The sequence below is a fragment of the Nipponia nippon genome, unplaced genomic scaffold (assembly GCF_047370975.1).
Source record: "Nipponia nippon isolate SJK-2023a ecotype South Korea unplaced genomic scaffold, ASM4737097v1 scaffold_6, whole genome shotgun sequence".
In the NCBI taxonomy this organism is placed as follows: domain Eukaryota; kingdom Metazoa; phylum Chordata; class Aves; order Pelecaniformes; family Threskiornithidae; genus Nipponia; species Nipponia nippon.
The window spans coordinates 79,606,781-79,632,436 of record NW_028262380.1 but is presented as its reverse complement, the minus strand read 5'-3'; the positions used below and the strand labels follow the sequence as shown (position 1 = coordinate 79,632,436).

The 25,656-nt window shown below is 40.4% G+C and overlaps 1 protein-coding gene and 1 long non-coding RNA gene across 2 annotated transcripts in view; one reads left to right on the top strand and one right to left on the bottom strand.

The window, feature by feature from the left end:
* NDST4 (N-deacetylase and N-sulfotransferase 4) overlaps positions 1 to 25,656 on the bottom strand; it is a 153,401-nt gene that overhangs the window by 24,949 nt on the left and 102,796 nt on the right. Inside the window, exons 6-7 of the mRNA XM_009472365.2 lie at positions 20,729 to 20,914; positions 18,895 to 19,023 (exon numbers count right to left, since the gene is read on the bottom strand). Of these exons, the coding sequence (XP_009470640.1) occupies positions 18,895 to 19,023; positions 20,729 to 20,914 (315 nt within the window). The remainder of the gene's footprint in view (positions 1 to 18,894; positions 19,024 to 20,728; positions 20,915 to 25,656) is intronic.
* Positions 1 to 25,656, top strand: part of LOC148051599 (uncharacterized) — a 36,774-nt gene that overhangs the window by 3,376 nt on the left and 7,742 nt on the right. Inside the window, exon 2 of the long non-coding RNA XR_015700023.1 lies at positions 767 to 850. This is a non-coding gene — a long non-coding RNA (uncharacterized LOC148051599). The remainder of the gene's footprint in view (positions 1 to 766; positions 851 to 25,656) is intronic.

The following is a 25,656-nucleotide window of genomic DNA, read 5'->3' as shown; positions in this document are numbered from 1 at the left end:
ACTACCACACCATTTTACTATCTGGTTCTTGTTTCCAGGACTTTTTAAAATTAGTTACATCCAGAAATTCTACATACACAGAGTATTCTCTATACGTAAGTTTTGTATACGCGTGCTTGTGTTACATAAGTAAAATGAAATCTAGATTAGCTAGTAGAGAAAAATAAAAGGCTTGTTTCAAAATTATTGGAATAAAACCATGTTAGATCTGCTTGAAGTGCCCCGAAACTGCATTCTGTACTCAGAGTTAGTGCACTTTCTCCAGATGCACAGCCCTATGTACCCATTAATGGAGAATATAGAGGTTTATTTCCCGCTATAAGTGCCAAACTCAATGCAGTCTTAACTAAAAGCACTCGGTTCTGGACGAAGGTTAGCTGCCTGCCTCTGGAGGGTGCTAGGATGCTAGTCTACTGTCAGACTGTAAATTATATTTGTCTTTTTTGGGAGGATCATCCCACAGAATGGCAAGCCACTGTAGATCCTGCAGTGTGGACATAGCTTTAAAGAGAAGTTTGCGAAAGTGTTGAACTCTAGTGGGATTTTCAGACTGGCTGGGTGACCCACATCATGCTAGCAGTAGCCACGTAGCTATGAAGATCCCATTAGCCACTCAGCCAGGCTTTCAGAGGCTTAAATTCCTTACTATATGTGACCACCAGGAATGCAGGTATTCTGAAGGTCAAAGGGTAAAGTGACTTCCAAAATCAGGACATATTTGCTTTTAAAACTTTATCCTTTCTGTGTGTGCATTTGTTTACTGCAGGATTTAGTTTATGCTATCCAGGCAGCTCCGAGTGCAGGAGTGCTTGACATTTCACTTCAGAGCTGTACCTTTGGATGACTGAAGGTGAGTCCTGCCCTCAACTGGTGTGAATCCCTCCAGCCTGAGTGAAATCTGCAGTTGTGTTGATTTGTATAGTAGCTGATATTAAAGACTGCGTCCTCTGTGTTCCCCAGGAGCCCGTGCTCCATAGCCACCGATGTCCTTGCTGTCTATCCTAGCGAATTAAAACAATTATGAAATTAGCCCAAAGCTTCTGGTTGCTCCTTGAGAATAACATATGCTTATGTGCTAGAACAGAAATTCCTGGAAAAAGGACTGTTAGTGCTCTAGCTTCCAGCTGAAGTGTAACCCAACCAATCTCACTGGTCACAGCCAGTCTGAAGGATGGCTGTTTAATATTGGGAGTCAAATATTGGCTGATACCTTTATGTTGATATTTGAAACTATACCTATCCATCGATCTAGCCCTTGCAAAGAAAAAATCAACTACAAAACTTATGTATAAATGCGTTCCACTTCATTCTTTCAGCCATTCAATAACTAAATAGGCTCAATGTTTTCTTTTAGGTCCTTTCTTCCTGCTCGTCCTTTGGCCCTGCCCCATTGTAGGAAAGCCCAGGAGCAGAGATAGGTCTTGCGTGTGAATTCTGCTCCTCTAGGAGGAACTTGTTGTTCACTCTCTTTAACAACTTTTTTCCTTGCTTCTGCACCTCTTAAATAAAATTTGCAAGAAGGGAGGAATTAATGCATGCAAAATAAACCAGGGGTATAGCTCAACCTTGCGCAAAACAAAGACATGTTGGGAAATATATGGTGCAGGCATCCTGTTCTTGTAGAAATGTGGTAGCATATTTACTGCTCTTCTCTGCTCCTCTTTTGCATGAATGTTTCCCAGAAAAATTAATTTTGCTATTCCGTCTTTTTCCATTGTGCTCAGAAAATGCTGTACAGTTGCTCCAAGAGCAAACTCTCATAATTGGATCTAGATGGCAGCATGTTGTATTTCTGAATGTGTAAATGGGATGTCATGGCTGAGAAATGCAGAACTGTCAAGTGTCCATTTACTAATACCAAGTAGCTCTATGCTAGGCTGACCACAGAAATACCTCTTTCAGTTTCAAGTGTTTAATATATTTCACATCCTGACAGCCTCCTATTATGGATTACAGACTTTTCTTGTACCTTATGAGCCAGAGCCCCATTCACCGATAATGAATCCCTGAACACTTGGGCCCTTAATGCAGCTGTTTGTGCAGCAGCACAAAAAGGAAGATGGGAGTGAGATTTTTGTGTTGACAAAGCACTAATTTTAATAATGACAAATTGTTTCTCTAGAATTCAGCACTATTCATATTCATGACCCTTCTGCTACTGAAGCAAAATCATTTATATGCCTGAAAACTGCTTTTTTACTTTTACTCTTTCCACTCTGCACATCTTTTTATATTTTAGCGTTCTTGACAGGATAATCAAATATTTTCCAAACATCATATCTCTAAAGAAAGCAACAAAGGCAGTGTTTGGAAAGAAACATTTTTGTCTTTGATTGAAGGGGAAACAAAAATGTTGAATGGCGTTTTATTTCCCATGCCCATATTCATTACAGTGACTGTATTCCACCCAAAGTGCTTCCAGCGATGGGAGGGGAAGCTGCTGTCGATCAATGGTGGTACGTGGCCTTGGCACAGCTACGCAAATGCTGTAGCGTTTCTATGTTGTTTTAACATTCCCTATCCAAAGAGCAAAATTTTTTCGCGTTTACCCAGGAACGCTTTCCACTTTTCCATTATTTAGTTGGTACGATTAAATGAATTCTTTATTATTGACAGAAAAATCCTGTGCGTTGTTCCTTTCCCTATGAGAATGTTTGGTTTTTATTTCTATTTTGTAATACCTACCCAAGTCTTGCTTCTAAAATAAAGGCTAAATCATGACCACATTCCAACACAGCAACTGTTTCCCATGTTATATACATCTTTGACACCCCTGATGCGTGGGGTTCTAGCTGAAGAAAGCTACTTAGGAGATTCCACTCCATTAGTTATATATTTTTTTTTTTTTTAAAAGCCTGCAATTAAAAAAAGTGGTGGGTTTTTTTTTTACTATTAAGGCATACTTTCAGAGTCTGTGAAAAAATAACTGCTGCTGTTGATGGCTTTATGCAATCAGTGCGTAGCTGCATTAGGGTGGAAAAACTAAATGGATTTTTTTATGTCTGTTCATTTGTCACACTTGTATAAGTGATCAGCAGTACATCTAATTGTGGCCAAAGTTTAATGAATTCTGCGCAAATGCGGTGCTACCAGTTACGACTGTGGGCCCCGTGAAGTCTTTGTGGAAGTCTAGAGCAAATCAATCCTCCTGTTGAAAGCAAATATTTTCGTTTTTAAGTGACATTCATGATATAAGAATTTGTTTTGTTGCCATCTGTGTTTTCTCATTGAAAAGACTTCCTTAGACTATACAATTCCTCTAAAAAAAAAAAAAAATCTATTCAGTTCAGACTCAAGAATAAACCCAACTTCAAATTACACAAATGAACCAGATGAAAATGGGTTTGGGTACTATTGTCTTAAGTCAGATTTGTACACCAACCGTTTCTGACAGAATAATGAAAGTATCATCAAAGATACAGCTCTGAGAAGTCTCAGATGGTTTTGGTCTTCAGTTTTCAAAGATGATCAAAGGAGTTTGTATAAGGAGATAGCTATCAATAACCCTTTTCCTTGATGGTGTATGTTGCGTGCTCCTTGTTAACTTCTATCGAGCAACTAGAAAATACTGGTTGAGGCCGTCAGCCTGTTTAGTCATAATCCTCTACAGATAAAAATCAGTTCAGCTTCAATTATTTGGTGCCAATAAATAATGTGAGTATTCCTTGGATACGGTTTATGACACCAAATTACATCCCACTCTGGCTGCATCTACAGAAAATCGTTAAGATTTCTCTATTACTGCAATGAAATGATGATAGTTCTCCCTTACTGTTCTTAATGTCACAAATATTGTCCTGACAGTACCGCTGTGGCAGCAGGAGGGCTGGCCTGAGCTGATGGGTGAATGACCACCACAGGCCAGTGTTAGTCCAAGGTCCTCTGCAGTGCCTTTGAGTGGTGCGCCGTCAGCAGGCTCTTATAAGCCTTCTATTTATCACAGCATGGAAAAATGAAAAAATAATTCTAAATAACACATTGTGCCTCCCCTGTATATGTGGGTAAAGTAAAATTTTTGCTTTTGGATCTGTGGGAGTGAAATAATGACAGCACTGATCATTTGGGCCCCTCGCTACAAGAAGGACGTTGAGGTGCTGGAGCATATCCAAAGAATGAGGCTGGTGGAGGGTCTGGAGCACGAGACTGGTGAGGAGCAGCTGAGGGAGCTGGGGTTGTTTAGCCTGGAGAAAAGGAGGCTGAGGGGAGACCTTATCGCTCTCTATGACTATGTGAAAGGAGGTTGTAGCCAGGTGGAGGTTGATCTCTTCTCCCAAGTAACAAGTGATAGGACAAGAGGAAATGGCCTCAAGCTGTGCCAGGGGAGGTTTAGATTGGATATTAGGAAAAATTTCTTCACTGAAAGGGTTATTGAGCACTGGCACAGGCTGCCCAGGGAAGTGGTTGAGTCCCAATCCCTGGAGGTATTTAAAAGACGGGTAGATGGGGACATGGCCTAGTGGTAGACTTGGCAGCGTTAGGTTTACGGTTGGACTCGATGATCTTGAGGGTCTTTTCCAACCTCAATGATGCTATGGAAATATGTCGTTCTAAAACATATTTTCTAAGATCCAAGAAGGAACAGATACACCAACTGGAAGAAGGGGACACTGGGCACTTATAAGAAATCTTACGGCTGTCTCCTCTTTAGGACCAGTATGTCCTGTGCAGCAGACTGCCTGATCCTTGGCAGTGCATCATTTTGCTGAATCTGAGTTCCAGGTGAATGCTGGATCTAAACCTCTCATGGGGATCACAGGGGGATGGTGCTAATTAGTGCTGCCCTGGCAGAGAACTGTTTGGGCAGGAGGTGGGGACAGCCCTACCTAACCCTGTGGAGACAGGGAGGTGGGCAGTCCCTTGCCCCGGGCTATTGCCCACTTCCCTGCATGAAGTTGGCTCTGCAATGGGAGGTAGCTGACTGCATCTGCGGAGCTCCTGCTTTTATTTCTTAGCTGGCATCGCCCCAGTGAGAGGGACTGTGCCCAGCCAGAAATGTCACAAACTCTGCTCTGCAACACGGAGCAGGCCTATAGAGGATGAGACATCCAGACAAGGGTTGTGAGCGGCATTAAAACCCAGTGGTTAAATAAAGTGCTGGATTGGATGTGGATGAAAACATTTTGCTCAGATTGCACACACATGTGTATGGGAAGACAACGGATGATCTGAGTGCTCAGGCTGGAGCCAGGACCATTAACCAGCCTCCAGGCTTTGCTGCTTCTACCCTCACCAGGTTTTTCCACTGTTTGGCCTTATTTCTAGCAAAGGGTCAGCTTTGCTCTTATTTGTGCATGCTTGCTGATATCTAATTAAATAACGACATGTTTTAGTAGCATGTAGATATTACAGATAATCCAGGAGGGATCACTTTTTAGTGTAGATTAAACATCTTTGCAGCAAAACTAATTACTTTTTCAGAATTTCCAAAATATCTTATGGGGCCTCTTACTTGTGTGAGTGGAAAATAGTCAGAAAATTTCTTCCTGTTTGCCTTTTATTTTAATGGAAATAAACAGCGCTCTCATTACTCTGAAGAAATCTAAATGTGATGCTTACGTTTTAAGCAACATTAAACCTTAGTTATGTAGACCGCAGAGGATATGATGAGATATAATTAAGAGAGTTTGCTCTACGCATGTAGTAGCTGCATGGCTGCGATTCCTGGATAAGAGGAGGAGACTTTGCCACTCAGGAATCTGTGTAAACAACTAGAGAGCATTCAACCAGGGGAGCCAGCAGTGGCCAGGCTGCCAAACAGCTAATAACAGTGGTGGTAAATATTTATGAACGCTGCATTTGAGCCAAGCTGTGTGCTTGACTCGAGTCCCTCTGCGTACACGCTGTGAGTCACCTGGGAATGCTGCATCAAATTTCTCTCACCTGCGATGACCTGGGGTTACGTTTTGTCATCTGACAGTTTGGAGATGTCCCCTGGCTACTCTGGTAGGTTCTAGGGAAGACAATATTTCTAGGCAGGATGAAACTAGTCCTGAAGTAAACACGGACTTTAAGGCTGGCAGACTGACCACCTTAAGAAATGAAGCATTTGCTTTAGCCCTGCAGGTGCATAACCTATTGCTTGGGGGCCTGTTGGTGTTAAAGCCCATAGAGGAAGCACAGTGTTTCACAGATCACAGTTCAATACAACAAGCAAAGATGCAAGCTGCCCTGTTGTCTTCAGTAGGACTTCAGTAAGTTCAACAGTAGCCTGACCTAATGCCAGTGCTTTTTTTTTTTTTTTTTTAATTGGCTCTTTGGTCATTTCGTCATTTTTCTCTCTATTTACCCCTCCAATCAATGAGTTAAAACATAATCCTCTGAGCTGGCTGAACTTTGGGAGAAATGTGCTCACATATCTGCTAATGGCAAATAATGGTCAAAATGATTATTAGTTTGGATAAGAGTCTATAAATGACTTTCTCTGACATTTCTCTTTATAGATGTGCTTAAATAATAAGATCTGGTTCTAACTGTGTTTTGAATGATGGAATGAATTATGTCTATTATCATTAATGTGGCACCTCATAGGCTCCAGGTAGAGGAAGGTAAAGCCTCTCCGAGCAATACTGACATTCCCTATGGAAATTACTGCCCAGCACACAGAGTTGTAGAATAACTGTAAATCATCCCGTTTAAACTGAGCCCTCTTATAAACACTGAATAAGAGTTTTCACCAGGATACTTTCTTTCAAACTGCAAAGAAAGAAATGCCAGGCAAGTTGATATAGACTGGGGAGATGCAGGAAATTTGTCATTTGTTTTTATAACTGTTCTGCTGTCATGTTGCTATTCTTGCAAGTTTTATGAAGTCCTGACTGCTCTATGTTCTATAGTATTCATAAATGATGATTAATTAATCCATTTTGGTGGCTTACTCTGAGCAAACAAAACTTAGACTTAATTTAATTCTCCACTCCTGGTTTTAGAAGAAAAAAAAATACAGCATTTTCAGTTCACTAGAGGATATAATATTCTCAAATCAGCCACTTTCCAATTAATTTTGAATGGCCAACACAGCAAGGAGATTTTGTTCTTGTCCATTTACTTCTATTAAGGATTCATTTTCAATAATCAGAGAATTCTGAGTCAGCTCATTTTTACCTTAAAGGCTTGCTCCTGACAGTTTAATAAATTATCGTATGGCGTGTGCTTGAAGGTAACAGATTCTTTTTCTCTTTACCCAATAACCCTCTTGTTGACACACAGTCATTTATTACTATTTCTGCCATCACCAAACTTGCTGGGAAGTAATTCTGATAAAGTACCAAAATGCATGGTGTGGAGTATCAGCTTTCATAAAGACGGAAAATGTCGTGAAAGAGGAAAAGCAGATGTGTTATCCTTGAAATATTTTCTTCATGCTCTGAGTTTCAAGCTAATTAGTTTCGAAATATGCTGCTGAAGGCTTGAGCTTCCATGGGATAGTATTTTCCTACACCAGCTCTTTGCAGCTGGGGTAGCCACGTGGGATGAAGGAAAAAAGAATGATTTACAAAGGGGGGAAAAAAAGATTCGAAAGCCTGAGCAAGGGTGCAGTGGATTTAATCATACACCTGGAGTTGGAAGATAAAAGTGGCTTCAACTTTTATGTTTGTATTATAATATTTCTATCATGTTATCAGTGCTTACAGGACTTCTAGTTGCAAAAGGAAATATCTTCAGGGGAAGGGGCGATTGTGCTGTAGATACAGGCACTTTTGTAGTGTGCTATCTTTCAAAACAAATGTATGTTTGTTGTATTGAACCTTAATACGTGCTGGGGCAGGAAGAAAACAGTATTTATGATGCCGAACGTGCGTGGGGTGCAAGTACTTTTCTGAATAAAGAAGAGAGACTACCCCCTTCCTCGGGCAAAAGCTAATGACCAAGTCCTGCAGTTATCCTGCCTGCTCAGGCAGCTCTGGCTGGGCTGCCCCCAGGATGGCAACGCCATGGCCCTCTCTACAGGGACGAGCGTCTGGGCACTCTCTTGTGCTTCACTGTAACATTCACTTAAGGCAGTAAAATGGTTCTTTACATCGCCCTGGCAGGTTAATGAGCCCCCGTACAAAGAAGAATAAGGCCCAACTTTTTGTCTTTTTTCGTTTGATTTGGTATGTTTGTGACCATTAAGACAAATTCTGATGTAGCTGGTTAATAACAAAACTCCCTTTTAATTTGGTAGAACGAACCTGTCCTTCTTGTCATGTTGGAGAGGGACACGCCTGTCCCTATATGCAGTAGCTTGCTAATTATGGCTCAACAAGTATTGACATTTTTGTAGCAGGGAGGTTGCTTGCTTTCTTTTTCCTGTTCCTGAAATACGCTGGGATGCTCTATTCACAGGCCCTTAGCAGAACTGCATTATGAATTATTTTTGGATTGCAGTATATTTCCTACAATGCCCAAGGTTATTTTTTATTCTTTCTACAGCTATGCTCAGAGAAACAAAGCAAATAAAAAGAGAAATATTATTAACGCTCAAGACGTTTCATAATAACACTCCCAAATCTCTCGTGGAAGGTATAAATTAACCCCTCTCTGCATTTACTTTTCATATTCTGGAGCAATAACGTGTGATTCTCATCTGTTCTTGTCATGAGTGAGAGCAGGAAACAAGAACAAAATGTTCGAAGTATGACACATGCGGGACATGCAGCATCTAGACCTAACAGACGGGAAATGAACACTAACCCTTTAGTTACGGTGAGAGTTTAAAAATGTAAATGCTTTTAAGTGGCCTTCAAAATTAAAAGCGTCCCACGACACTTAGAAAGAATTTGCCTATCTCTGCAACACGTGATCACGCCTTGTTCAAAGTTAGAATAATAATGTACCTTATTATGGACTGGCTGTAGCCTCTCCTGAGTTGAGTTCAAAGTTACCTATCAATCACAAGTCTGATTTCACTCTCGACAACCAAATTCTTGCAAAAGAAGCTAATCTTCCTGAAATTCATATGCCACATTTCATCTCGGGTTAAAGCTTCTTAGGGATGTTTGACTGAAGTAGGAAGAGGAGTTTAAAAAAGTGTTCAACTTTTCCCTTTTTCTGCTCCTTTTATTTTTTGAACTTTCAAAATGGCTTGACCTGTCAGTTGCAAATATGTCTTATTTTGTTGGCTTTGCAGTCAAAAAAACGTTTTGTGCAGGATATGCATGTGTCTCTAGATACTATGTGGCGATGCAGGTATAAATCTAGAGTAAAGAGATTTTTATATGTATAGAAATAAAATGCAGGAATGGCCTGTGCAAGTTCTTTATGGTGGAACTATGAAAAGGAGACAATGGGAGACTGAATTAAAATGCCTCTGAGAAGAAGGGGAAAGGAAGAGTTAGCCTAGACAAGTTCATGTATCTAACAAGGAGAAAAAGGAAGGAAGAATAGGAAAAGAGAAGCATCTCATGAATTAAGACACTGAACATTAGCAACAATCTGATCCTTGGTAGAGATCTTCAATTTAACCACCTCTCTAGGGATATCTGACCTTCTCGGTCCAGGCTACAGAAAATCTTAATTCACTGTGTTCAGCTGTGACCAGGACAGAGACGGGAATGTCTTGAGATGGTGGGGGTCTCGTATTAGGCGTAATTTTCTGCAAGCTTTTCCACTGTTTGAATGTGGCCAAAGATGGGGTCATACTTTGCAAGAAGCTTTGCGCTTGCATACACAGCAAGGACTACAACTACTTCGGTTTCAGCGTTAACTTGCCACCATCTCTCAGAAGGGGTTGGTGGCTGCAGACCTGAAATGAGGCTAGAGCAGAGCAGAAAATAGGAAGGGCGCTGCAGGAACGGGGGTGGCAGTATTAAGGGTTATCCATTAGCTTTTCAAGGTGAACAGATAATGAGAAAAATATACACCAGACTAGCAAGTAAATCCAATTCACTGACTACTCAACGGAGCAAGTGGGTCTTGCTGGTTCTTCTCAAAGCCTGATGCACTTATTTTTGCTTTAGGGTTTGACTGAGGTGCCTTTTGTGCTATCACTTGCTGGCTTAATAAAAAGCTCTCTGGTTTAAAGAGAATTTTTTTAGGAGAAATCACTCTCTCGCTCTTGTTTGTAGGGGTGATAATATTTAGGGCTGTATTTATTAGCTTATCTTGGCTGTTAAACATTTATGACTGTTCTTTATCGTCTGTGAAGCAGGGGAGTAAAGGAGACGAACTAGAAAACAGATACTGGAAGACCTTGCGCATGCTGAAGATGTGATATATAGAACAATTTGTAAAAGCATGCTTTAAATATGTCAGAGCATTTCTCAGGAGGCTGAATGAAGGGCAACGGTCAGAGAACATGGACTGAACCCACTTAGTTTTGAGCCTGACATTTGGATGTGGAAAGTCCTCCTTAAATTTAAACTCCAACGGAGTTCCCTAACTTTTCTTATGAGAAACCTGCTTTTTGCTGCTGAAAGTATTTCATTTTGGGAACTGTATGTTATGGACAGTCTTTTTTTTTAATTATAAATTTTCATGGTTTATATTTTGAAGCAAAGCAAGGGATTTGCCCTCTTCATCCCATTCGCTCACTCCACCTCATGCACCGTGTTTGTTCATGACAGCAGATGATGTGACCATGAGTGTGCCTTAGGAAACGTGTTGCTCTGGTTGGCACATCACAGCTTTCGTACCAAAACTCTTTCAAAAGAAAGAAGGTACCTTAATGCAGGTTGATTTTAATGCCAGTTAACTTGCCTTTTTCTACCGAGTATGTCAAAGACAGAAGTGCATGTAAAGCTGGTTAACGTCTGATGGGAAGGTATGTAAAAAAAAAAAATAGCAAAGAAAAGGAATATGGTGCAGCACTGGTGAAGTGAACAAAAAGGAAGGGGGATTTTACAGAGATATTCTGGGAATGGATAAAGTTATTCTAAAGAGCAATTAATTCTCCTTCTCATTATTTACTTAGCTTAAAAATGCTGAAAATGACTAAAACGTTTAACTCCTTGGAATGCCATAAATTTTTTTATGGTTATGTAACCTAACACAGCAAATATTTTAAAAAAAAAAAAAAAAGTCTTTGAAAGCACCTCGAAGTGCTGCAAAAAGGTTGTAAATAATTGGCAAGGTTTAGGAAGAGAGAAAAGGAAATGATGCTGTTTGAAATGGTTTAAAAAGTAAATAAATTTTAAAAAAACAAGTCTTGAGTTTGTTTTTTCTGTTGAAGCAGTGGAATGCTGTACACCTGCAGAAAACCTAAATATTTTTTCACAAGGGATGGGGTTGCTACAATGCTGGTCAGAGCCACAGAATTTTCTATCATCACATTTACGTAGCTGGGTAGTGTTATATTCAGACTAAGGACATGGTATTCTTCTTCTCTGATGCTCTTTTGTATTAAATTCCTGGCTTTGAAGATATGTCTTGAGTAGCAATGTACTTTATTGAGTAGCAATGTACTTTCTTGTTTTAAGATCTAACTACAATTAATACTGACATGCATGCTGTTGCAGCACAGTGGTAAGAATCTTATTCTCAGTTTTGCAAAAAGGTTTATTTTACTATCAAAATTAGGCACAAAAGCAGTTTTGTAAAACTCTTTTTACATTTTTGATTAATTGAAGTTTTAGATGTCTTTTTTCTTTTTCCTCTTCCCTTGCTTATTTCTACTGTCTGTGGTGGTTTTGCCGCTTTATTTTCACCACTGATGTGGAAGTGCTGATGATAACGACTTTCAGGAGTTCGGCACTAATTAGGATTTAGTGAATAACTGGTTTTGTTGTTGTTTGTCAAACCACAAAGTAAATAACGTTGATGATGACAAGAACGTATCACTGAACATCTAGCTTTGGTCTGGCAAGGAAGGAAAAAATATTTCAATTGAGTGTTTCATTGTTTTTCTTGTATCAAATAGTAAAAGGAAAACTGCAAGAGCACAGTAATGTCTCATTTTCTGTCCTAAACTATATGTGTATGTCTTATTTGTAAATACATCTGAAGATCCTTGTTATTGTTCTAAGCCTCCAAATGAACAAAAGCCTTCAGAGAGGAGCTAGCTTGATACCTTTTGAAAGAGTTGCACTAGTTCGGTTTATTTCAAACCCAGTCTGTTCACTGAGGCTTTTTCCACTAACTTTAATGAGCTTTGCTTTGAAGTGCTTATGCAAAGAATAGGTACCCCAGACTCGAGACTTGAGCAGCCTTCCACATTAGCTGGATCCTGGAAAGGTCTGGCTGTGATTCTTGTAACCCTCATTAAAACTCAAAGAAAAGTTGGTTTGATTTCTGTCTGTCTTGGTGGAATTTATCCCTTGTCTGCATACTACTAAATCATCTCTGCCAGACATGACTCATCTTTAGGATTCATAAATTAGAAAGTGAAAATATCTCTCTGAGCCACAGAGTATTCCGTAGAAGCCATTTAAAAAAAAAAAAAAAAATCCATTGGAAGATCCCCTTGACAGTCTCTCTGCAAACTCTTTATCCTAATGCAGTGTCACTTGGGCATTTTCTAGTTTAACCATCTATGTGGTATTGCTTCATAGAAGTGCAAACATTTTTGGTATATGAGCTTAATATTTATTTGTAATACATTTGCTGAAATTGCTAACTCCAACCTGAGTGATGGATAGGGTTTCTGTAAACTACTTGGTTGTCAAGGCTCAGGAGGGGAAAAAAGAGAATTTGCCATTAGCCTTCATTCGTGGCATGTTTCAAGTTTGGAAAGGCTAGGAGATATTAAGTTCTTGCCTTTTTCAAGATTTAGTTGCAGGTTCCTTACTTCATGCAAAAACTTCATTATCTCCCACCTGCTCCCAGCCCAGGCCACTTTGAGAACTTCTCAGCTGTGAAGTACATGGAATATACACTCACAGAAGAAATAGTGTTGCAGTTAATGTACTGCAATGTCAGTGTTACTGCTTGCCATTATCATTAAGAGGGTTGCAGTCTGACCCTAAATTAGTTGTAAATAAATTCTTCCTATCTGATACATTATTCCTATTTAGTAAATTTGCTTCCCCACATTTAATTATTCTTGAAATGTGCTTCAGTAATCAAATTAATTGAAAAAATGTTTAATCAAAACTTGATTATTTAAGCTGTGTGCCTACTGGCATTTGTTTGGGGGGATGGGATAAAAGATTATAAATGGATGTCATAACAGCCTAAGGAAGCATGAACTTCTCTGTGCTATCTTTTACAACCCATCTTCACTGCTGAAATCCTGTTAAAAACACAACTACAAATCAAGTCGCTGCTTTGTGCCTGGAAACCCTGGTCTACATTATCCAGGCAAGGCTTTTTCCTGAACAAAGCAGGACTGTAATGCAGATACCTTACCCACGCAATGAAAAGAACCGTGATCTATTACTTGGTTTTTAACTCTGCTGGGGGCTGTTTCAGTTAGAGGTGGTTGACCTGTTCAACGTATCGATGCCAATGCAGAGAGAGCATTACGTCGGTGGTTATAGGGCTAAAGCAGGCAGTAGTCCTGGAAGTTGGCATTGATGTTGACTTTGGTTCTGTTGTGCTTGGGCTGCTATTCTTGCTGAAGTTTGCTCATCCACTTATTGTGCATCTGCACCTCTTCAGAACAGCTTGTGTCACCACTTACTCGCAGACTTTCAGGTTTCTGTTTCTTTGCCCTGACATCTTAAGCTAGAAAGCCAGAAATAGCTGACTTTTAGGTTGGTTTTAGACAGCTAAATAGCTGTAATCCACAGCAAAAGGTGGTGCTGTGCTGATTTTAATCAAGGCACTGTGATTATTTCTGAAATTTGAAACAGTCTGCAAACAGACTGTCTTGAAGTGTGTGTTGTGCGACACCTGCAATAATTCTATGTACTTGAGAGTAAAGCATGGCTTTTCACTTCTGGAAGCCTTGCTTCAAAATAACTGTGGACATGAACTGAACTATTCTCAGCTGTACTCCTGTCCTCCCTAACTAGTGAATAGATATGGTACTGGTTGGTGTAAAGGGGCAACTGTTGGACTAGTGAGATGGAGCAAGGAAGCTGGTGCTGGATGGTGGAGAGAAAGAGGGGCCAAACTGTGCGGCACCTCTTTGCACTTTTTTAGCTGGTGTTGTTAGTCTACTTAATAAGCAATAGATTCACCTACATGGATCTTCAACAAGGCAAACTGAAAATGAGAGAAATTTCTTGGGTTTAGTGCTCCAACAGCTTCGGTCATTTCCACGCAGCAGCAGGAGATGCCTTACAGCAGTGATGTTTTCTGTGTAGGTGGGGGTATGAGATGTGGGCTGTGCTGCTCCTCTGTATCCATTCATGGAGTAAGCTCATGCCTACATTGCTCCCACCGAATAGCATTTGTGCACACATGGCTCAAAAATGACAATTATTTTGTATGTCTGCTTTTTAAGTGTCTCAAATAGTGTGAGAACTACGTTGTTGCTTAGAGGGATCTTTTTACGCATGATGCCAGTAATGTGTTGCACGCTCAAGGACATAGAGCAAAAGAGTGGGAAGATGTGAGGACTGAAAGCCTGCTGGGAATGGTGTTGGAGGTCTGCAGAGTGCCAAAGCCAATGCATCCTTGTCCAGACTGGCTTTTGGGAACAGTCCCTAAAGTAAACCATCCTCAAAACCCAGGTCCAGGATTTTGATTTGGAGGAAACTAGGTAGCTGCCTCCAAAAGAGAAGCCAGGAGCAAACAGACACTTGTGCAACGTGTGGGAGACCAGCCCTTACTATAGCTGCTTTGGGAATATGTCATTGAACTGCACAGCTCACTTCATTTTTGGTTTAAAAAGTATATTAGCAATTATTTATGGGTTGGGTTGGTTTGTTTTTATAGGGAAAGCATCTAGATTTTCAAGCGTCTAAAGCCAAAATGTTCTATATCACATTTAACTTGGAATTGTTGCCTAACTATTGCTAGGCTCATCTACAGAAACATACCAATGTAAAAACTGGCAAAGGGAACAAAAAAAACCAACCCACAGAAATGAGACAGACAGGCAATGACCACAAACTTGTTCAGAAACCCTCTTCTAAATTCTAGCCTACTTGATGATCAAGAAGGCACCTCATAAAATGACAACAAAATGATCATTTGCTGTAGTTGCAGAAAGGGCTCTGTGAAACCAGATATTCCTTTTTTTGTTGTTGCCCCTGTGCTTCTCGAACCAGGCAGGGGTAGTGAACAACACCATGCACCATGTGGCAGATAACTAGCTGCATAAGGAGATTTCTAACCCAGTCTTGGACTCTGCAATATGATCTTTTATGGTAATACACATAATTTGTATGTAACTTCAGTTGTCATGGTAGCCTGGCAGCGCTGTGCAAGTGCACATGCATACGTTCTCTTTCCACAGGCAGAAGTAGTTTTAGACCATCTTCAACCTCCAGAAGAGCGCGCTGCCTGTGCGGAGGGATTCACCTTTCCCTTGCTGTATGTGCACAACTCTCACTAATGCCGGTGGCAATTGCACGCACCCGCTTGAGACCAGAGCCCGATGAGCAGACTTGTGCAGCCATGTGGCAGTAGAATTAACAGGAGCTGCTCTATTTCTGTGAATCTTCTCCACACCAGGAAAGAGTCTGGCTAGTGTTTTTAAAGAGTAGACAAAATGTATTTTTATACAATTGTCAATACTGCAAAAATAAACAATGGTACACACAATCCCTTTCCTGCAAAACTTGAAGTAGGACAACTGCAACGATGTGTAAAGCAGCCTAAGTGCTAGGGGGGACGGGGCATTCTGGTTAGGATTTTATTTTATAGATATGGTTTCTATCCATGGACTACATTAGGCATCTCATTCAATATGACTCAACAACAACATTTTAAATTAGGGTTTTGAAAAAGCCTTTACATTCCCGACAGTTAGTTCTTTTCCATAATTCATTTGGAGAGCATGCACTGGTTTACACTGTACTGCTCAGGGTAAACCCCTGAACTGTGCTCTTGGTAAAGCCCTGAACTGCACAGGTTGATACTCAAATCAAAAGGAAGCTTATTAATGAGCAGAGGTGTGTGAGAAGCTTCTAGGATATAAGATGGGAAGTCTCTTGTTGCTATTGCAGTATGCGCTGCTGCCAGATTGGAGAACACAGCACATTCGACGCATATTTCTTTTATTCAACTGAATTTGCAATTGGCCAGCGGAATAGGCACTCTATTGATCCTTTTTGGAAGATACCATAGATTTTAGATACTAATCCGTAAACTGTTTCAAATTAACCACCAAAACACCACACCTTCTCTTACACTGAATAAAAGAAAGGTCTTCCCATTTGTTCATTTGTGTGCTGTCCAAACTTGGTGTTTAAAAAAAGGAAAAGGGTGTATGAATATAGATTGTTTTGTTTCATACTGACACCAGTTTCCTTCTCAGATAAGGCTAGATTTTGCTTTTACTGTTGTCAGTCAGTGCATGCTTCATAGGGTAGTGTACCAACCTGACTTGAACGATGATGGGGTTTTGTGGTATATCTTACTTCAGCTCACACATGATTAAATTATATTTCTTCCTGTCTGAATAAGCACTTACATTGGACAGATTCATACTTAACTCAGACTTAGGGAAGTGCCTGTCAGTATTTCACTTGTGTCGCTTAGCTCAGTAAAATACCAGTTTTGATGAGGTAAAGACAGAAAATCATAAAAGTGAGAGGGGCGATCAAACATTAACAGTATAGAAAAGCTGTTCTTTTCAAATACCACCCAATAATATATATTGCACTCTCGAGTTATTGGAACATAGCTTGGTCAAAACAATGACTTCATGTACTAAAGAAAATCAAAGAAAATCTCCCCCCCCCCTTCTTTGAAAGATGATCTTCTAACTCTGTCATGAACATCACACATACGTGATTAAATCTGGAATGCTTTGCCTGCCGTTACGTACTGCCTTCCTAGGAAAGGTCCTATCTCTGCTACATCACTCCTGAAACCTAAAAGAGCACCTGTCTGTGCTGCAGGATCTGTCTAGGGAGGGATTTGGGCCTTTCCTGGGGTAAGAAATTGAACCTGGCGGGGGGGAACCTCCTGCGGGGCTGGCACAAGCAGCTGGGGGTGTTAGAGCTCCCAGAAGGAAGATGCTCCAGCACCTCTGAGGTTGGTCCTGCTTGGGAGGTGCCTGGAGAGCCCAGGCTGATGAATTTTGGAGAGTGTAATAAATGGTGGCATAAACCTATGTTCAATAATAGCCTTTAAAATAATTTTTAGACTAATTGAAGAGCTACCCTTCCCCCAGCCTCAGCCTGTCTTTGGAAAGAACATTTGGATGCAATTGTTTAAAAGATCCAAAGGCTGAAATTTCTAATGAGCACCTGTGAGCTTGTGGCTTCTTGCTTATTTGCTGTCTGTAAGAAAGAAAAACCTGAAGTTAGGGAAAAGGCGAGTTGTAGGGGAAGAAGTCAGGGTGGCCTGAGCATGCTCACAGGCTTGGACATGGAATAGGTGATTGACTGAGGAATTGGGGCTGTTTTAAGCATCTCTCATAGAGTAAGAAACACTGCTAGACTGCTGCACTGCCTAAATCTGAGGAAATCTTCAGGTAAGTGAAAGATGCACAGGTATTGATCAAAGTATGATAAAGCTAAGGATAAATTCCAGCCGCATCCCGAGACAGTGATGAGTCAAGTGACACTTACGGAAACTATGGGAAGAAAAGCCAGCCTGAGAGAACTGCAGGTAATGGAGAGACAGGATAAAGAACGGGGATATTTTTTATTCTCAAATTAGGTGTCACGTGTATGGTACAGAAAAATTCCTAATAGAAATGTCCCATTTCTTTAAGCCCACTGAATCTTTGACTTAGATGCCAACTTAGCTCCCCTGCCAAAATTTTTACCTAATTATATAATACCAAAAATCTATATTTAGGTCTCTAAATAAAAGTGACCTGGATTTGAGAGTTAGCTCCACCTGAAGTTTCTTTAGCTCTGCAGAGAAGTCAATGAGTACTGCAATATAAAACCACTGAAAATGAGGCCACCCAGCAAGACACAAGACATTTATCTTGTGAGTAGTATAGCTTGTTTGGGTGGAACAGGAAGAAGGGAGAACAATGGCAAAAAAATAGATGACATGATTTTTTTTTTGTTGTTCTTGTCCTTCTTCCTTCCACCTCCAGGATGTTGTTTGCAGGCAAGAGAACTGTGACTTCAAAATATAGCATTTACAGTCAGGTAGCTTTCCTCCTTGATCCTTCGTAAGCCCAATCACACCTGTGCACCCACCTACATCGTGTTGTCATATGTGCGTGTGCGTGTGTATATTAGCACAGCGCAGTTCAGACCGCTTTATTATTGAGAGACAAAATTGTATGATAGGGCTGCAAATCATCCTTAAAGTCTGTGGCACTTTTGGTTAAACCGTATATATGTGTGTGTTTATACATATGTAGGTTGTTTGTATGTGCATACATACATACATATAGTTTATGGTTCATCTAATGTTGACAGAGAAAAAGAAATGCAGCACTGAGCAAAGCAAAAATGTTCATTAGAAGGCTATGTACTACTTGGGGTATATTTTAGCTGCACAAAACCTATTTTTAAGAGCCAGTGGTGGAGGAATGATATCAGGCCTGAGCCCTTGGGGTTTCCATCAAGCTATATCAGGAGTGCCTGAGGAGCCAAGCTTACGGAAAAAAAGGAAAAGCGGAATAAGACTACACAGTTTTCTCTACCCTCACTGGTTTCTTTCAGTCTCAGACAAGTCAGAGCACTCTTCTCTCATTGGGACCCGGCTTCAGGTTGGGAAACAGTATGAAGCTGAAATTAATGCATTTTCCAGTAACTTGTTGCATGCAGTTGTAGTTAGAAATTAGCAGAAGACACTTTGCTCCTTTCCTCTTAAACTGCTTGCTACTTTTGAGCAAGTGATCTTGATTTTTATTTCGCAAACAAGATCAAAGAAAACTGATCTCCTTCCCTTCCTCCCTCCCTCCTCCCCATGAGTCAGTGTATCCAAAAAATAGCAAAAGAAGGTACCTACGGGATTCAGGAGAATCGTGAGGAAGAGTTCACCTCCTCGGATACTTTTGTCCAGCTCCTGAGGACCCCCAGGATATTCCTTGTAAAAAATAGTATGAGTGAAAAGGCCACAGGTCTGTCGAGGGAGCACCTGAGAACAAAATAACAGCGCTGTTGTGACATTACCTTCCTTCCGCAAACTTACCCTGACACAGCCACCCGAATCCCTCCAGCAACTCAAAGAACCCAAACTGCACCCCTTTCTGCCTCTGTGCTTTGGCGTGTCTATGTATGGGCTCCTTTGTGCCTTCTGTACTCTCATGGTAAGCAAGCGCGGTCCTGCAGATGTGGAGATTTCCAGGCACCAGCTCTGAAACACACATGTGCTGAGCTTTCATGCAGACTGTTTTATTCAGCTCATACGCTCATAATAAGTATTTGTTTCCTGACATTTGGAAGAGGAAGAAAACAAACAAGCCAAACCTCTCTTCCCTTAGCTAGGTTAGTTTACTAGCAGATAAATAGTGCTTCCCGGCCATCTTTGCTGTCTCAGGCAATTAATCTTATTGTTCTTGAGACATTGAAATGAATTTGTGTTCAGGGCTGTGAACCACAAAAGACCTGTTGCTTCATACTTTCCTCAGCCCTGAAAACCATACTGAGCCCCTCATTCCTGTTTGTGAAATGTGTATGGGACTAGTGGGAGGCTCGCATGAGACCAGCCCGAGGTCAGCTCCCCATCCCATCATAAATCAACAGGCTGCGAGTCAGAAACAAGCCAGCTAGCAGGCGTGGGAAAACAAACTCATCTTGGGGAACTAGATGATTTAGTTACATTATTAGCTAGTACTATCAAAGGGCTCTGGTAAAGTAAAGACAACAACTGCCAGGGCTTATGGGTATTGCCTAATCCATGCAGAGACATAATTCACCTGGGGAAGGCCTTTTGCTTCCCTCCAGTCAGGGTTTTTGCTTTTCTACTCGGTTAAAACAACAAATAAAACCTACATTCAGCAGAGAATTTTAGTATGTGTGTAAATACACTGCTGAATTTGAGTCTATTTCAATAGTAATTGGACTCTGCGCAGTAACTTCTTGGTTTTGATTAAGATGTTCCTTTTGTTTAGGGGATCACAATTTTGACTTGATATGCATAGGCAATATTGAAGTCCGCTGGGGCTTTAAAGCATCCCAGGACCTGCCCTTGAAATATTTCTAACTTCATTTATGTACATTCAATTTTTGTTTCATCTATCTATAGGCTTGCAAGTGGCTGGTAGGATAGGCCAAATAATTTTATATATTTTCCCGCCCTTCATGCAGTTGAAATGTGTATGTGAGGAACCTTCTCTCTCCGCACAAACGCATGGTCTGGAAGAGCTGGGCACGTGTGTGGTCCCTGGCTCTGGGAGTTTCAGAAGAAAAGCTCGGAACAAAACCTCAGCCTCAGACAAGTGTCATACTTGCTGGAGGAGATTACTTATACCTGCTCACCTTCCCAGGTGGTGGATTTCTAATCCTTTCATGCATAAAGATGAACCAGGGCTTGAAACATAGGTCTTAGGCAGTCTAATGAATTTCATAGTATGCATTTATAACTCAGTTAATAGTTGCTGGGACTACAAGTACGTTTAGTTTCTGAGGATTACGTTTGCGGTTGCCTGAGTTTGTGTGATTTTTTTTTTTTTTTTTTTTTAAACTGGCTGCATAACAAATGCACTATTTTGGCATCCTTACAAATCCTCGGTCACAGAGAATTTTAATGACTGCTGTAAAACTTGAAGCATTTGGTAAAAATAGCATACTTTTGAGTCACTTAAAGTACTATCGCTATGAAGCATGGAAATGCAGTGTACCATGATGCCATTGTGGATGAAGCCCCGTCTGTACCGTGCAGGCTTCAGGTGTGGGTATTCTTCTGTGCTGGTCACTCGGATGTGCCAGACCTTCTTCCAGGCCTCGTACAGCTGGATGTGAACCGGGTAGACCCCAGAGTGGTGCGGAGCTACTGCGTACCCCATGCCAGTTGGTATGCCATGCTCCTGCAACACAGCAGAGGGAGGAATATATTTAGGAACAGAAAGAACATGTAATTATTTAAAACTTATTTTTCTTGCAGACAGCAGCATCGGAGAAGTTGTTGTCCTTGGACAGACTTGTATCTATCTGAATGTAGCACAAGCTCAAAAGGGGAGGGAGATGAGGGGAACTGGAATTACAGTTTGATAACTGCAGAGTGATAAATAATCCTCTTGGATTATGCTGTGTTACTGTTATGTGGAATAGATTTGCCTGCCTGTTTGTTACATATTGAGTGCATTTTAATATGCGTCCTACCTGTTTGGTTCTTTTTAAAGGTAATCTAGTAAGCTCATGCTGCTTATTTACTAAACTATCAAACAATATTAGAGCGGTAAACAGATGGAAAAAAATGTTGCAGTGACATATGTGGGATTTTTTGTTTCTTATTTCTGGAATAAGAGCAAGATTCCCTCCTGATTTAAAAAATAAATAAATAAGTATCCCCCATGACTTCTGAATTTGCTTATATTTTTCCATGGTATTCAGGTAGTAGCAAAAAAAAGCTGGACTTTGATGGACATCTTTTTCATAAATATTTATTTAGCCCCATTTCTATGAGGAAATATGCGCATTTTCATGAATATAATTTCTAGGTTATCTTGAAAATATCTTGCAATGGCACAGTGAGGTAGTTAATGTGCAGGCAGAAAGAATTAAGGAAGAAGCTTAACTGCGAGTGTGCTGGGCATGTTCCCTTCACTCCTGATGCTGTCCTGCCTTTGTTCTGCTCTTCATCCCTCCCGCTCCCAACTTAGCGTGGGCTGCCTGAAAACCCCATCTGATGATGAGGCCTGATAACCACATCTATAGACTGGGATATATTTAAAAGAGAGGAAATTATTTGAAGTGTAAGCTATGCATGTGAAAATGAGGTAATTAGTTTCATTGGTCTGAGTGACTATTCAGAAACGCATCTGGCATTTATCATCAGCTACTGGCAGAAAGAAAGGCTGCGCTCTGCCTTTTCTGCTGAGGCTCATTTCCAGCAGGTCCAGTAAAAGCCCTTTTCAACTCTCCCATGGCATCTCCAGGTTGCGGGGTGTCCTGCCACTGTGGCTCTAGCCAGATCGCTTCCCGTGCTCTGGGTGTTTATTGAATTCATTTTACTCCCAGTACTACAGGATACATCAGCTGTTTTCTGTTCATATAAAATTGATGTTCAGAGGGAAACGGCTAAACTGTGAGACAATGGGTTTTTTGGTTGGTAGGTTTTTTTTTTTTTTCCTTCCTCTTGCCTTCCTTCTCCAGGAACTGTTGATTACTTTAATTCCAGGAACAGCAGGTTCTGCTGGGCATCTTCAAGTAGTTTGCAAAGAAAGGCTTTTGGTTCATTGACAAAAATTAAGTTAAATCTGTGGGGAACTCTTGTTCATACATCATATCACATAATGGAACCACTTAAAATTATCCATTCCTTATTAGTAAAGATCTTAGGTTATTGACTGATCTTGAAAAAAAGAAACCCAAACTCACTATTTCATAATTTACTGAGAGCAAAATGTAATTTCTGCTTATTAATGTTACCTACCTGAAAGGCATGAGTCAGTTTAAGGGTGAAATGAGGAATAGCTCTATAATGAGAAGTGTTAAATCACTCTTTTCTCTATTTTTTTTGCTATGAACATGTACAAAGGAAAAAGGTGTATCTAAAGGTTTCTGAAAAATCTGGCCATTCATTACTCTGCCTGAGTAGTCTATGATGCTCATGCTGTCAAATATACTGTGTTAACTTAAATACACTGTATTAACTTGAATCCTCAAACCTTCACCAAACCTATGTTAGGGAGTATACGGACACGTAAATGTAAGGCAAATGTGTCCTGAGCTAGATAATGAACACTGCTCTGAATGATATGTCCAGAAGCAGGTATCTGGATGAATACATGCAAAATCCTGTTCATCTACTTACTATTTGCTGCTGGTATTGCCATAGCAACAGAATGGTGAAATGGTAATCTGCCACTCACAAATAAAATAAGGCAGCTTTTCATAAGTTCTCAATATAAAAAGCTAATTAGCCTCTGAATAAAACTTGCACACTACATAGTTCATCACACAAACACGTCAGTCACTCAGATACCCAATATGACTTTAAGAAGAAACAACTAACAGATAATGAGATTTTCTTTGGTCAGTTCCATGTTCAGTTTACTTGGGTAAATGAAATACCATACGTCCTCTTTTAGTGATTTCTGTTGCTCTGTTTCCTTTTTTCCTCTCATTTTGTTATTAAATTCAGTTTGGGATTGGGAAGTAATTTGTTAAAGGAAGAGTATACGTTTGAATCTAAGCTATTCAACAAAATGGGAGATGCCTGTAGTGTGTATATTTTCTTATATATTCTAGGGAACAATTTCCTACAAGATTTTATTGGGTTATTTTTGCATTCAAGACTTCAGTTGATGGGGTTTTTTTGTTTTGTTTTGTTTGTTTGTTTGTTTGTTTTTTTTCATTTCAAAATTTGTTCAAAAACTTTGTGCATGTGTTTGTCTAGTTTGGAAAACTTCTGGCCCTTTTTGGTACTGAGAACAGCAGCATTATGTTCCTTTGCACGCTTAAGCTGGGACCCCAGAGCCATTAATTTTGGACAGGTTAAATCTGTATTCCTCTTTTACTTGTGCGTTAAGAGACTTTAAATTCTAATTTAAATGACAGTGTAAGCTGAAGCAGTGGATGAGTTCAATATTAAAGGAGAACCACTGTTACAACCTGTGAGATAGGGGGAAGACAATGAAAACAATTGTTGCATTTTTGGCAGAAAATTCCCCGAGTTGTCGCTACTTCCCATGCATTGGTTTGCATCGTGGAGCAGTCTGGGAGCACGCGACCTACCTTGTTTTAAGGGCTAGGCCAGATGAGAGGATGCTCTCCAGGAGCACCCCTCACGTCCTCCAGGCACCAGTGAGCACGTGCTATGTGGATCAGACTACTACCAGCTCAAAATAACCCTCCCTCTGATGCCTGCGTGTGGCCAGCACATCTGGCCAGCGGCAGCTGCTTCACGTGGCAGCGCCCAGGGAGTTGCTGTCTCATGCTCATGCTGATGCACATTGGAAACTCATAGTCCTGCCAATGCAGCCTGGCTCGTCTGCACACCCTCCAAAGTTACCTTGCCCAGAGCCCATGCGTAGGACAGGTACTTTTACGGGTGATCTGAAAGGCTGAAGCAATCTGCCAAGGCTGCTTATCTCTCTCAATTATCAGCTTCATTCAAGCAAGTGAAGATTTGCTTGAAACTCCTAACCTCTTTTGACCTTCTTATTTGTACAGAAATGAGCTGTGTTTGCCATTAGTCAGCATGTGCTCTGTGTACTTATTCTGCATTTGCAAAAAACTCTTCTGCTAAAGAAAGGGCACTGCTCTCCAGAAGGAGGTAGATTTTCAACAGGTAAGTTTGCATTCCTATAGCAGTTTTCCTGTGAGCAGATGTTGGAAATTTGAATAAAAAACAGCATCCGGAAGATTGACTATTTATATTAGCAGGATCTTGTCTGATAGAAAAACCCCAGGTTTTGATTACACCAAATATTACATGTCCTTGTTAAAATTCAGTAAGAAATAAAATGAAACAAACCCTAAAACTGTTACAACACAACTGGCATTCTGGTTCTTAAAGATCACTGGTGATTTGTTTTACAGAAACATCTAGTATTGGCCATTGTCAGACAGAGAATAAAAAAGCAACCTTTTAATTTATTAGATCTTATGTCTACTGTAGATCTTTTCACACAGTTGAACTGCAGGATTCCCTTTGGTGTAAAGACCTTTACTAGATGAAAAAGTTAACAATACAACCTCAGATAAGTTTGCTAACTTTTTGACTTTGTCCAACAGTAGGTGATAGATAGTAGTACTTTTTAAGATGTCACCTTCCAAAGTTAAAAGATTTTAATGAGCTTTGCATATTTTTAGTACTGGGATATATTTCTAATATTGCTGCACGTGGGTGAGATTTCCTATAAGACATTATATGTTACTATTTCAGTTTAAAATACTTAGTAGAGTTTCTCTTATTTGGTAAATGAATTTGCTACTTTCTTGCTTGTCAGCACTCACAAAAATGTTGTGTTGTATTTTCTCCTTTATGGACACATGATTTTTGTTCTCAAGGTTTACGCTTCTGGATAATTTTTATTGAAGAAATATTTCAGCTTTCAATTACTTTTGGTTCAATTCAAACTTTTAAAATCTGCTTAAAAGCTCTCTAGCTAGACAAGACGGTTCAGCATACGAGAGGCGATAGTTATTGAGATATAGGGGCTGTGTGTTGGTATTTGCTTGCACCGTTGTTTTTTCAGCTCTGTGGTGTGCTTCCTTGCCCTGTGGCTGAACAATGTGCCAAGCAGAGAGTACAAGGGGTCTTGATGAAGCAGGTTTTCTGGTGTCGGTGTCAGATCCAGGATTGACAGGGATGTGGGAAAAGCCAGCTTTTCACCGATCTTATATAGGAGTCTCCCAGATATCACCACAACTCCTTTTCTAGGCATGCTTCGCACTGTAGCAGACTACCAAGAGGCAGAGATGTTGGGATTTAAGATCTTGGGTTTCGGAGGATGTGAAATGAAGAAAGGCAGTCCAGCACTGAGGAAGCTATGCGTGAGTAGGAAATGCGTAGGCTCTGCATGTGTGTTGTACCAAATAAAGCTGAGAAAGTAGAGGCAGTCGTAAAGATGTGCTGTCAAAGCACACTCCTGATGCGGAC